Below are 14,382 nucleotides of genomic sequence, written 5' to 3'. Positions count from 1 at the left end.
ATAGCACGTCTCACATCAAATGGCCAACGGTCGGCAAAGACTGAACTTTCGCATATCGCCCGTTTAAAGCCCTTTATTTCTCGACAGCCTGTTTGACTTGACCGGCGGGCTTCGTCTGCGCGAAGGGAAATGTTACGCTCTTAGGTGCATAGTGGGTTCACACCTCAACAAACAGTATGCGGGGGCACCGAAGAGTGGTAAACGAAGAAGACGACGTGTGGCTGGCTGGCTGAATCTCAACAGGCTTTCAGCTGATCAAGGCCATTGCTTCTAACTCTAGCCGGCTTCAAAAGTAACGCCTTTTGTGGGTGCAACAATATATATATATATATATATATATATATATATATATATATATATATATATATATATATATATATATATATATATATATATATATATAGGAACTGGGGTCACTGCATATACGCCGGTCATAGGCGAATAAGAAACAACGGAAGTGCCCCTTTGAGGGAAGGGGTATGAAGAAGTAAATTCAGCAACACGAAGCTGTCGTTGCCTATCTTTCCCGGCGTTTGGCATTTGTCGTCGTTTCTTCATCTAGTCGCATACATGATCACTCAGAACAAATGAGCCTACGCGCGCATTGTGAGTGAGCGTTTCTTAGTTGATTCGTTTTATGCGAATGGAGGGCATCAGAACTACCGAGAAAGTGCACGATGAAAGATGAACAGTCACCAAAGCTTTCTGCAGCTAATATGCGGCGTGCTATTGGTTCCTCGAAATCTAAAGCGTCTGCCAACATTGAGATTGAGAGGCGTAAATGATGACGTCTATGTGAGGGCCCTACAGGGCTGAAACATTCACCATTAGGTTCGTAGGCCCATCACCATCACTGTTCGTAGGCCCCTGTGTTTCCTTCCAAACGGCGTGGCAGTGCTTTGGAACTCCTCATTACACCGACGTTTAACTTCCTGTGTTATGAAATTACAATGACAGTGTGCTCCTTCACACTCAAGCAGTGAAAAAACGAATGCACAACAGCTCTTCCACTAAAAGCAATTTTATAACTCAGCCAACTCGTGCACTCTTTTCAAAATCATATGCACCTATGTAACTTCGAAGGTCGCCTAACTTATGAACAAGCATTGAAAAAATCTTTCCTTCAGATTGACTCCAAGTGCGTTCGGTGTTTGCTTTTTTTTGCGAATTTCAGTCCCTCGTTTTCCCTACTCCTTTGGCCATGTTACGGAATAACAGCCTAGGGGTTAGCTTCTTAACCATATTTAAGCAGTTTTCTTACAATGCACTTTCACTTAGCCCCAATAAACATTCTAGAGATCCTAAAATTACCAATTGCATGAATGCAGGAAGTCCAAAAACAAAGCCATCAATTTTCGCCCCATAAGGAGAGAAAATGCTTTTCTTTTTCAGCTTGATCATGAGAAGCCACAGGTTCTTAATCACATGTCCTTCTCGATTTACATTTCTTTCTCTGAACCAGTGCATTGAAAATTTGTATACCGGCAATTCGTAGGCCCGTCTTTTATTGAACATTTCAAGCGTGCGGCCCACTACCAAACTTGCTCGGGCAATGAAGTTCACGCTGAGTCAGTTTTCCGGAACGGCTCCAAAGCTAATCGAACCGACCGCCGCTCGTCAAAAATTTCGTGACGTACCGCTCCTATTTCTACCTGGCCTGTTATAAGAAAAAAAATTCCCTTCACCGGGAGAATCGGTCGTTCGCACTGAAGTAGCCGGCAGCCGCCTTTCCCGGAGGCAGTCAAAGCAGCCTGGGCGTGAACTAGGCCGCAGCGATCGTTCTACGGGTAAACGGCACGCGGGCGCTCAACGTAGCAGGATTCCTCCTCTCCCGCTCGAAGGAAGCTGCGGGAAGGAGGACGGGAGAGTAAGGGAGTAAGCCCAGCGGAAGAAAAACGGAAGGGCGCCGGGAGGCACGAAAGAAGCATCGATTTTCGAATCGGCGTCTCGCTGGCGCCGACGGTCGGCGTCCTGGAGAGGAGGAGACAGTGGACCCTCCCGCTTGTTTCGTTCCGCGGAAGAGCAGCAGAGTGCGATAGGAAGGGGATGGGAGTGGGGGAGAGTGGCTTGTTCGTCCGAGTAAAGGGCCAGGAAAAGGATGAGGGCAAAAACTGACACGACGAAGTCCGTCAGTCTATCACGAGGCGCGGTCGGGAGGCACTGCTCAGCCCGAAAGAGCGCGGAAAGCGGACAGAAGAATTTTGTGAAGAAGACAATAACTTGGCCATATACGGAGTGTCCTAGCTAGAACATTTCAGTAGAGTAACTCGGCGAGTGTGTAAATGAGAGGAAAATGAACTGCACATGGTGAGAGCCGCGCGTTAACAGGCCACGGGACAGACACGGCGGGGACAGCGAACGTCCCGTTGGAGAATGCCGCGGGCAGCGAACACCAGCGGAGCAGGGCGGCCCAGAAGTGGAGCGCGGCTGTTGCCTGTAGCGGACTTGCCTCGTTGGCGATGAAAGCGAGGAACACTACGACGTGGCCACGCGCCGCCGTGGCGTTCGTGTTGTTGCTCCTGGAGCTGCCCGCCGCCGTCAGCGTGCGGGCGCTTCGTGACTCGTCCTCCGTCCGGCCGCGCAGTCACGGGGAGGATGCGGAGCAATCGACGCTGCTCTCTGCTGCGCGACTGGACACGGCGCGCTGCAGGGCGGCCTGCCTTTCACAGGCGAGTGATTTGCACGTGCATGCGCGCGCGTTGCGGTTCTTGGGTTGGACGCTCTTGTGATTGGCCGCACAAAAGATCCCCGTGCTTTAACCTTCGTTAACCAAAGAACGAAGTGAAAGAGAATGCCGGCGTCATGTGTTGACTCTGCTGTCTTTTTAAGCTGAAAGCCTTAGACGTCTATGTTTCAAGGTCGCGTTTTGAGGTACAGAAAATTGGAGCGCTCGTGGACGTGCTCGCGCGTTCGTTGTTGTCTTCTTCCACATCGCCGCCAGATTGATGCCGCTAATTATCTAAAAAATACGCAGGTAATTATTTTAGAGCTAATTAAGGCACTCGAACCCACTACTTTTGTTGGGAGGGGAAACAAGGAGCTTTGGTGTTAATAAAAACGACGTTGATTAAGGCACTGTTAATAAGAGTCCCTTTTAATAGGGCACTCCAACCCACGATCTTTAGTGGGAACATGCAAGTAATGAAAAGTAAAAAGGCATTAAAATGAGAATATCAAGACATTTATTGGATGTCTCTCTCGCGCACTCGCTTTCGCCTTCAACCTCTTCGGCCTATGCTAAAGTGACTGTTAGTTTTGTTTGTATGTGCGCGCGCCTGTGCGCGTGTGTGTGAGGAGGCTTAGGTGTGTTTGTCTTTACGGCTGAAGTCGTACGCGAGAACGGTGTAACTGAATTCAATTGAAGCTGGCCGGGAATAAACAATGACTACTAGCCAAACTGCTTGACTATACCGCTTTATACAATGAGTGTCCAAAAATAGTGAATGTCGCGAGAAGAAGCTTGTTAACTTGACCAGTTGGCTTCGTCCATGGAACCACTCTGGTTTACAGCATTTTAAATTGTTAGAGTATAAACTTCACCTCTGACATATCATTTATTTTACAAGAAGTCGTGTTCAATGTGGTGAATTGCTACGTGAGATAATAGGGTGACGTAACAAATGGATCTCTTCTGGCATTCGAAGTTGCGATGTTTTTTCATATAGATGTAAGTAGAACTGTTTTTAATTACACTAGTCCCTTTTCACAATGGCACTGGTACTCTGACTTTAAGCGCGCTTAGGAAGCTTCGAAAAAGAATGGTCTCCAGTCCACGCTGGGAAGGTGGCTGGATAGCGAAGCAGTAAACATCCACTAAAACTATGACCCATTGCTACGTAGGTTGAAACTATTCAAGTGGTGACATTGACGTGCACTTTACCAAATTATTAGCCTAAGATGTTTCGACCATCTAGGCTTTCGACGCTTGTTCGTGTTGTTCTTGTTCTTGGTGCTCGAAGTAGCTGTGCAAGCCAAGTCACAGGCCACGTCAGAGTACCTATTGCTTTGTCGTCTTCACTGAAGCTTGTTTGCCTGTGCCCACGCATCTCAGACCCGCAGAATCTGACCCTTTCAACTAAAAACCATGCAAGCCGTACGTGACTTGCGCGGTCAGTGTGGCGTACGAAATTGCATTATTTGCTCCAGGGTACATATCGGCCACAAAGGCCGCTGCATCAACGATAGGACAAGGGAACACGATCTGTCTGCCAATAATAGGATTAACGCACATTTGCCAATGCTCTGCGATTCCTATATTTGTGAGACAGATCTTTTCCATATCCGCATTCTTGGTAAAAGCAAAGATACCCTGGCACGGCAATTATAGTAGGCCTATTTCATCAACATGAAACGTGACGTCTGTGTCAGCGATACATCTGTGGCAATACGTAAAACTGAACTACAGTTTCAGCACTCTATGATTGGATAATGATGCAAATTGATTTGAGTTTTGTGCGCAAGCGTATGTGCGCACATGACCACTTTCGCCTATAAATATGACCCTGTCTGCTTTCAATAAACTAGTTGCAATTGACGCTCTTTCCTGTCCTAAAGCTTTTTTCTAGCCTTAGTTGCGTCTTAAGTTCAGGGAATTAATATTAGCTTGACACGGCACACAGTACGTCAAGTGAAGCGGCAAAAAATTAGGGACAGACAGAGGGTACAGCACATGCGCTTGAATCTCGAAGAACTTCAAGTTTGAGTGCTACCGGCAAGCTCATTTCGACCTGCAACAAGTTTTGGATCCGGTGTCTGAGACATCGCAACACCCTCGTGGGAATCGGCGTATCCACGAGCCTCTCCGCAATTCTGCAGAAACCATGGAAATGATTTCGTCGCTCCATCTCCACTGGCTACGTTCGAGTATCACCAGACAAATGTCTGCGGCCGGGAACATCATCGATTCCCCGGAGGGGTTGAACCTTCCTGGCGACGTGCGTGATGTACTCCTCCATCCAAAGTTTGGCGCCGAGCTGAAGCAGTTGGCCCTTCAGCCGCTTTCGCCCGTGCGGCATGTCTGCCCTCATGCGCCGTCGAAGGAGGCAGCCCGCTGTAGCTGTGGCCGTGTCGACGCGCTCAACCAGTGTAAGCTCTTCATCGCATTCCGGTTAAGCGTGTTGGTAACAGAGGACACTCAGTGGTTGTGCTAGAAGCTGATAATGAAAGTGACTTTGCTAATATTTTTGAAGACCGGTTCATAGCAAAGCCGATGAAGCTGTCGGTTGCGTTTTTCTATGTCGAGAGGACATATCCACGTCTCAAGTAACAAAAAAAGCAAAGGATATTTGTGAAAGGCTTAACCTTCAATGTGTTTGAGAAGGTATCCACAAAAGTAGGGAACACCACCTTGATGTCTTTTTAGCATGAAAGTGTTTTATGCCGGTGTCCCCGATGAACTTTCTGTAACGTATGTTACGTCGGCGCGAACGCCTAATATATGGTACGTTGACCCTGACAGGGATGGCGCCGCCATCTAGGAGCGCTGAAGCGAAGTACGGCATCATGACACTACGGAGCGCCGACAGGCAGTTTTCGGCAGTCTCAGCGCAGCGGAGGCTCCAACGCGCTGTAGCCTGGTGTAACGTGGGAGCAAGCGGTGTAGGCCTTCTGTTGAAATGAGGACGCAGGTTCGGCACATAGTTTGTCTTTTAAGTCGGATTAGCCTGTGATGCCACGTCGCCTGCGGAGTGCAGCTTCAACACGCAACAGCACTGCCTACACGCAGCCTGCGGCTTCGATTATGATGGCACCAACCTTACCTTTAAAGAAAACTGCTGCGCTAAGCGGCGCAGAAAGGCAACGACGCCGACGGGCGAATCTCGCTTTGGCCCGGCGAGAGACACCTAAGCAGAACGCCTTCGCGCGCTTGGGTCGCACGCTGCGAACTTTGCCGATCGCATTGCTGAAGCTGAGCGCGTCGCAACTCGACTAGTAGCCCAAGACAATATGGAGCCGGATCAAAATGCTTGTACTCGCGCCGAAGCGACTTGGCAGCAAAACGCCGTGCGCCATGCAAACCTGCAATCTTGTCGCCGACCCACAAATTGTGCCCCTTTTACTGCAGCAGACCGTGACTTCTCTAAGCAGAAGCAGACTTCACTAAGCAGACTTCACTAAGCAGCAGCGCTCGTCCTTGTGTTGCCCCTATTCTTCGTCCCTCTTTGTTTGCGCACAAAAAGTATACAACGCGTTCGGTATCGTTTGTGCGATTTGGGAACGGCTCTTGTTTACGGCGGATTTTCGCAGTGCTGCGGGGCGAGAATCAATGGTCTCCGAGGGTTGTTTCCCGGTGGTGAGTCGTTCGACAACGTTCGCTTGTGTGGCAATTGTCGAGGATCTCTCTGCAGTTGTAAGGTGCCGCCGATGGCTACTTGCAACTTCATTCTTCGAGTACAATAAAGATGTAAGAACTTCTGTGGAAACACGTTTCGTTTTTGTGATCCACCAATTACAATGAAATGGGGATCAACTATATTTTTTTCAGGCCAAGGATACACTAGCCTGAATTCCTCTCTAGTAAAGAACTCTCACGGCATCATAAACCTCATCGAAGCTATCAGCAGAAAGGTACCTGCGTCTTTTCCACAGATATTAAGGACTACTATTATTCACTTCCATAAACTCACCGTTTACCTTCATCCAAGAATACAGTGAAATATTTGAGTGTTAACTGCGAAGATATATCTGGTGTTCCTGAAGGAAGTTTTCTTTAGAAGTTTTTCTTTCTCACGTCAAGTATGCATGCGGGCAATGACACGGGAAAGCTGATATTAAGAAAGAGGGAGCATGCATCGGTTTCTGTATCGCTTCCATTCCTGGTGACTTCTTTGTAGCCAAACGTGAGATAATTTATGCGCGGCACCTTGAACACCACTAATGCAATAAAAATCTAGGTAGGATGAAGATAATCTGTTTAAATCAACTGTGACGATGGTTCTTTTGATTCTGACCGTGCGAACCTACTGCGGTAATCTAGGAGACCTTCTAGTCCCTGGTGGTAACGCACGGAACTCCAGCATCAGATACTTATCGGAGGTTTTCAGATATCGTGTTTAATTTTCTGGATGATCGCATCTGTTATTGCTCTTGAGGTTTCCTCGAGGAAACAAGTATCTGATACCCTACAAGTCGGCACGTTTGAAACTCGTAAAACGAAGTGTTCTGGAGTGCTGTTAGGTCGTGCTTTGATAATGACCTGAGGAAACGCTATTGCCACAGTATTAATTACAGTGCGTTCATTCAGTCTGATCGCCTCTTGGATGCAGATTACTATATGCCTTTCCAAGATTTCGTAGTCGAAAGTTTGCCAAAACAGTCGCTTTCGCTTGAGCGTGCTAATGCTGTAAACACTATTGCAATTTCAGTATATTCAGTTATTGCCGATTACCTTTCCCTTGTACATAATAACCATAAACATTAAACTCTTGCACTTATCGGTTAAGGTGCTGAATAGTTCCTTAGAAGTAACCTCCTGCGTTGATGTCCAAAAACAAGAAAGGGGCTCACAGATGGAATAGCACACTGTGGTATAAAGTTCGTAAACAGGGAAAAGGTGCCTCAGAAAGGCTGGCCAACGTTTCGATAGGAGGACCTATCTTCGTCAAAGGCGGCCTCGTCATCCTCGGCGGGTTAGTTTTAAAGGTTTAGGCCAGTGACATCACGTGTGGGTGTTGTCGCTGGCGACTGGTTTTAAAGAGAGAGGCTACCAGAGGAAACAATCGCTGTCATCCGACGTCTGTGAGCTTCGTTGCCAATATGAGGGGACAAGAGCGTGAAAGTGGGCACGCGGGGAGACGAGAAAAGAAAAAAAAGCAGAAAAAAAGGAAAAAAACGAAAAAAAGGGGGAAGCCAGGGCGGCACCAAGACAGAAAAAAAGGGGGGGAGAGAAAAAGAACAAGAAATAGAAAAACAGCATCTTAAGAAAGACGGGGGCTAGGGAGCGTGTTGGGGATGCGAGAGGTAAGGAAGCATTCAGGGGGACTCGTTGGTGGCATGTTTTTGTGGCATTAGAAGGGCCGGTCAGGCGGTCAGTGCGCGAGTAACACAAAAGACAAAAAGGCAAAAACAAAAACACACGCACGCACACACACACAGAAAAACAACCTGAATTGAAAAAGTGACTTGAGTAGCATAGCAGCAATATGTCGAGTAATGGTGAAATAGTTAAGATGGCGACGCGGAGTCTGCGGTGCAATTTATGGGGCGACTGAAAGGCAGCGGCATGGTCTTTCAAGTGGCATTGCGCCAGTCGCTCAACGTAGCTGTAGTTACGGCGGCATCCAGAAATGTCGATACATTGGGTTGAGGCGCCGACAAGGGCATATTGAATTCGGAATGTGTTGATGAGGGGGTTTCAAAAAATAGATTTAAAAAAGGAAGGGAAAAGAGTAGGGGAGGGGGACCGAAGCCAGAATAACAACCCGGAGGGTGACGCGCGTAGAAGCGGGTGGGGACAAGTGTACATGGCAGAAGGTGGTCGTACAGTTGGTATAGACGCAAAAACCTGAAAGAGTACATTAAATTGAGTAGTAGGCAGGAGGAGGGAGGGAGGGAGGGAAAACTTTTGAGTCTTTCGAGAGTTTCGCGGTTATGAGGTCTCCGTCGTCTTCATCTTCTTGGCGCTGGCGACTGGAGACTTCTCTTCAGCAAGGGTGGGCCCCTATTCCAGGGCTCCACTGAGTCGCGCTGCATCGCTCGCGTGCTGCACTAGGGCCCTTTGGGCCGTGAGCTCGCTGCTGGTGAGCGGACTCTCCCATTGCTCCGCACTCGGGTGTTCGTGTTTGTGGAATGCTTTGTTGCGTTCGCACTCCCAGGTGGTGTGGTAAAGTGTAGGTTTGGCACCGCACCAAGGGCAGGTGGCCCTGTATTGTGTCAGTAGGCAGGAAAAAATTTTTCGAAATGGAAGAGTAGGTGAGGTTCAGAATTAAGGTTAGCTGCTGGCCTAATGTGCTTTGTGTCTTGCTTGATGATGGGAGAATTTCAGATTGAAGTTACCGCTTTTAAAGATTCTAAGTTGCCGCATGCCACATAAATTCCTGTCAGGTGTAGGCAATTAAACTTGTGTATGAGGTATGATTCCGTATACTTCCTTTCGCGAGGACAACGGAAATTTGTTTGCGGTATATGGAGCCTTGCTTCGTCAAATATATGACCATGTTCATTAAAGTTACTGGCTAATGCTTTGGGTAAACTGTGTTTTGTGTTATGTTATAGACATTTCAGAAACATTAAGTCAAGAAGAAATAGACGTACTCAGCAAGGGCCTAAGCTTTTGCCCCACGAACAACACAATAAATGAATTCGAGCTTCACAAGGACCTCTCAGAATTCGCCCGACGAATGCGTATCGGACACATTTTCGCAGATACACCAGACACCGGGACGACACCACTTAGAGCCCAATCCACTTGGACACCCGAACCAGAACAAGCCATAGAACTTGACATATACCTTAAAATTGTCACTAAGGAAATTATAAGCCAATCCAAGACATCTAAGCGACCTAAAAACATAACTGCGTCGGAGAGTCATATCATTTCAAATCTGAGTTGCCGGAATGACATTGTTATGAAGGAGTCAGATAAGGTGGAAGTATAGTTATTTGTCCAGTAGAAAAATACAAGCACGAGGCTTACAGACAGCTACACACGACAGACAAACAAGCCAGAACGCTACCGTAAACTACATAACCCTCCGACATTGTCCTACATAGTGGCAATTACCAACAGGCTGAAATCACTTTTGACTGATGAATTGATAACACCGCCAGAATACGAATTTCTGAAACCAAGCAACAAAACTTCCGGGCGTTTTTACCTCCTTCCAAAAATTCATAAAATTCCATCAGCTGAACTATACACTGCTATTATCCCAGGCCGTCCGATAGCATCAAACAACAACACCCCGACAGAGAGCATCTCCACATTCCTTAACCACTACCTTGGTGACTTGCCAAAAGCACTTCCATCATTTGTACAAGATACGCCCCACCTGCTGAGAATTATAGAGGACATTAATACTAAAGGCACACTACCCCACAACACAATTCTTGCAACACTAGACGTCACGGCGCTGTACACCAACATTCCAATCTCTGATGGTTTATCTTCGATAAAACAAACGCTGTCTAAACGCAATGTACAACACTCTACTGAAGTCTACTTGTCTCTCCTTGAATTAGTTCTAACACATAACTACTTCGAATTTGAGGAGAGCTATTACCTACAGATACATGGTACAAGCATGGGTACGCCTTTTGCACCAACCTACGCGAACATATTTATGAGGATTCTAGAAACAGATTTCCTATCGCACTGCACTACCAAGCCCCACACATACCTGCGGTACATAGACGACGTACTCATAATCTGGGGACATGGTCAAGAAAGTCTAGATAAATATGTAGCATTTCTAAACTTTGTTCTCCCAACAATAAAATTCACATCAGAATCCTCAACTGAGCGCATAAACTTTCTGGACACAACAATATACATTGACAATGGTGAGCTAAAGACAACGCTGTATAGCAAAATCTTGCGACAAACAACAATGCCTAGAATATACCAGCCACCATCTCAGACATTGCAAACAAGGCATCTTTAAAGGCCAAGCCACACGACTTCGTTGCATTTGCGTTGAAAGCCAAGACTACATAGATAGACTCGATCACCTTAAAGAAACCCTATCAAACAGGAACCACCCAAACAGTGACCTTCAAACAGCCTACATCGCTGCAACCAAACTTCATCGAGCCGAGGTCCTCAAGCCCCGCCCGAGGATCACAAGAACAATAACGCCTCTTCTTACTACTAGATTCTCAAATGCACTCCCAAACGTGAATAACATCCTTAGTAAATACTACCCAATTCTCACCATCAACCAGAAACTTAAGATTTTTCCTGACCCTCTCAGAGTAGCCTACAGACGCAACACTAATTTTAAAGATGTTCTTGTGCACGCCAAACTACAGAAAAAGAGGAAGTTGGGAACGAATGCGTGTGGCCGCCCCAGGTGCGCTACATCCAAACATATTCAATCTACTACTACAGTAAAAAGCACAGCGTCGAATTACGCACACAAGGTAACTTCGGCTTTCACCTGCACATCAAGCAACGTAGTCTACTGTCTAGAATGCGCCGCTTGTAGCAAAAAGTGCATAGGTGAGACTGGAAAACAAATTAATACAAGACCCAACGATCACCGCGCGGACACAAAACACAATTTACCCAAAGCAGTAGCCAGCCACTTTAATAAACATGGTCATATATTTGACAAAGCAAGGCTCTATATATTGCAAACAAATTTCCGGTCTCCTCGTGAAAGGAAGTATACGGAATCATGCCTCATATAGAAGTTTAATTGCCTACACCCGTCAGGAAATAATTTGACACGCGGCAACTTAGAATCTTTAAAAGCGGTAACTTAAATTTGAAATTCTCCCATCATCAACCAAGACACAAAACACATAAGGCCACCAGCTAACCTTAATTCTGAAGCTCACCAACTCTTCCATTTCGAAAACTTTTTTCCTGCCTACTACTCAATTTAATGTACTCTTTCATGTTTTTACGTCTATACCAACTGTGCGACCCCCTTCTGCCATGTACACTTGCCCCCACCCGCTTCTACGCCCGTCACCCTCCGGTTTGTTATTCCAGCTTCGGTCCCCCCTCCCCTTCTCTTTTCCCTTCCTTTTTTTTAATCTCTCTTTAAAACCCCCTCACACCACATTCCGAAGTCAATATGCCCTTTTCGGCACCTCAACCCAGAGTATCGCCATTTCTGGATGCCGCCGTAACGACAGCTACGTTGAGCGACTGGCGCAATGCCCCTTGAAAGACAATGCCGCTGCCTTTCAGTCACCCCATACATTGCACCGCAGACTCCGTGTTGCCATCTTAACTATTTCAAAATTACTCGACGTATTGCTGCTATGCTACTCAAGTCACTTTTTCAATTCATGTTTTTTTTCTGTGTGTGTGCGTGTGTTTTTTTTTGGCTTTTGTGTTACTCGCGCACTGACCGCCTGACCGGCCCTTCTAATGCCACAAAAACATGCCGCCAACGACTCCCCCTAAATGCTTCCTAACCTCTCGCATCCCCAAAACGCTCCCTAGCCCCCGTCTTTCCTAAAATTTTGTTTTTCTATTTCTTGTTCTTTTTTTCTCCCCCCCCTTTTTTTGTCTTTGTGCCGCCCTGGCTTCCCCCGTTTTTTTCCTTTTTTTTCTGCTTTTTTTTCTTTTCTCGTCTCCCCGCGTGCCCACTTTCACGCTCTTGTCCCCTCATATTGGCAACGAAGCTCACAGACGTCGGATGACAGCGATTGTTTCCTCTGGTAGCCTCTCTTTTTAAAACCAGCCGCCAGCGACAACACCCACACCTGACGTCACTGCACTAACCCTTTAAAACTAACACGCCGAGGATGACGAGGCCACCTTTGACGAAGATAGGTCCTCCTATCGAAACGTTGGCCAGCCCTTCTGAGGCACCTTATCCCTGTTTACGAACCTTATACCTCCTTCATTGAGGAATGTGTCAGTGTCTTCTGTAAAGCACATGTCGTTGAAATATTGGCCATGGATCCTCACTCGCAGTTATTCCCATTCTAATAGCTTGAATTCATGTAAGCATGTGCTCTATAGCTTTTGAAAAATAACGTCTCTCTGCCTTACTCTATACTCAATCAGTATTTTCGCTATATTATTTTGAAGAATTTAAGTAGGTGTTGAACCTTTACCGATATTCGGTCAGATAATGACTTGTGGTTTCTGTACTTCTTCACTAGGCAATTGCTTCAGGACTGTAGGTATTTCTACTAAATTGATCCCCTTTCCATAATCTCCGAAAGTCGTATAGGGAGGCCAGCTGGTTATACTCCACAGATTAATAAATTACTTTACTGATGGCACGAATGAAATTCATTGTTAAATATCCCTCTCGAAATGCAGCCTGTTGTCTTGGTTGATCGAAGTTATGGGTTGTGCTGTTTTGATTAGAAGGTATTTTGGTAAATATTTCTTCTACGAAAAAAATGCGTATTTGATATGTAGAGCGTAAATTTTTTAACGTCTCTCTTTATAGATTATCATGACGTTTGCTTTCGTCAACGTCTAGTGCACTTGATATCTCGAGAGATTGCGTCTAAAGGCTTATAAAGCAAATACTATACAACTTTGCCGGTTTAGGTTCTTTGGAGTCGTGACAGGAAATTCACAATTCCACCCGGTGTTTTTTGACATAGCTAGCCAGGGTAGTAAAATCATGGTCGTTTGTGAATACTAAGAAGGAGAAGTCTAAACTTCCTAACATGCTGAGGTTGAGATTGACAAGGTTACAAAATTTCAGAGTTGTTCGTTAAACTAGTTACTGTAGAAATCCTTCTTTCCCTGTTAGAAACAGTGATCCAAGAGTTTAAAACAACACGGACAGCAACAAAAGAATATTGAAGTGGTTCCTGTAAGTCATTGGCTAAATGATGCAGCTTAGAAATTTGCACACATGTGAAGGATGCCCTCTTCACTTATGATCAACAGTTCTGGGTGCTTCTCTGAGCTCAAAAATGTCAATCAAGAAGTATCAATCCTCTGCGCTCGCGCGTTCGACACCATGGATGCCGCACCAGGAACAGGTGCTGAGGTAGACGTACAGGATTACAGTGATACTGTTCAGCATATTTCACAGTTTCACAAGAGAAGAGATTCTTCAAAGTGAAGGCATATCAAGACCTAACAATGAGATGCTGGGCACAACAGTCCAACCTTGTGCAACAATAAATATCTTTTATATATTACTCATGAGTTAATTTTTTTATTTCATTATATAATAACCATAATTTCGTTATCCCACACCATACCAATATTTTAAAGTGAAGATTTCTATGCCTCTTTCTTCGACTTTCTCACTGCTGTTGTTGTGGTTGTCTTTAATCCCGCGTCGGGGGTGGTTCAGAGTGTGTAGATACATGGGGAAGGAGCGACGAAGAGAGGAAAGACACCAGCAACTCGTTTGGACCTTTGCAGCGCGATGAATGTGAACAAAACCCTCCGCAGCACCCTGAGCGTTGCCAAATTAGCCTCCTGACAGCTGTGGTAATCCGTGACTCACCACAACAAGAATGCCGAGAATGTAGCGCTTACCTTTCTACTAACGGTCAATTCCAAAAGGAAGCTAGATAGAATAGGAGAGGGGGCAGAGACTGGGTAGAACCGCCACTGTATTCGCTCGCAGTTCGTATACAAGGGGAGAGGACAGAAAAAATGGCTGTGGCTTCGCTAAGGTTAAGCCCTGGATGCGAAGCATACTAGCCTTTATTTTAACGCGACAGCGTTAAGGAGCTCGTGTTGCAGAAAAGCCGGTGTCGTCGGCGTCGGCTCAGGCGTGCGGC

At 46.2% G+C, this 14,382-nt stretch overlaps 1 protein-coding gene across 2 annotated transcripts in view; it reads left to right on the top strand.

The window, feature by feature from the left end:
* Window positions 1-14,382, top strand: part of LOC135907116 (uncharacterized) — a 288,229-nt gene that overhangs the window by 41,029 nt on the left and 232,818 nt on the right. The window contains exon 1 of one of the 2 annotated variants that reach the window (XM_070522688.1): window positions 2,151-2,669. The exons of the other annotated variant lie outside the window; for it this stretch is intronic. Within the exon in view, the coding sequence (XP_070378789.1) occupies window positions 2,460-2,669 (210 nt within the window). The 5' untranslated portion in view covers window positions 2,151-2,459. Of the gene's footprint in view, window positions 1-2,150; window positions 2,670-14,382 lie in introns of those variants that run through there. 2 annotated transcript variants of the gene reach the window in all.

This window comes from Dermacentor albipictus, chromosome 7 (assembly GCF_038994185.2).
Source record: "Dermacentor albipictus isolate Rhodes 1998 colony chromosome 7, USDA_Dalb.pri_finalv2, whole genome shotgun sequence".
Lineage (NCBI taxonomy): Eukaryota > Metazoa > Arthropoda > Arachnida > Ixodida > Ixodidae > Dermacentor > Dermacentor albipictus.
This window is presented reverse-complemented; position numbering and strand designations above follow the sequence as displayed.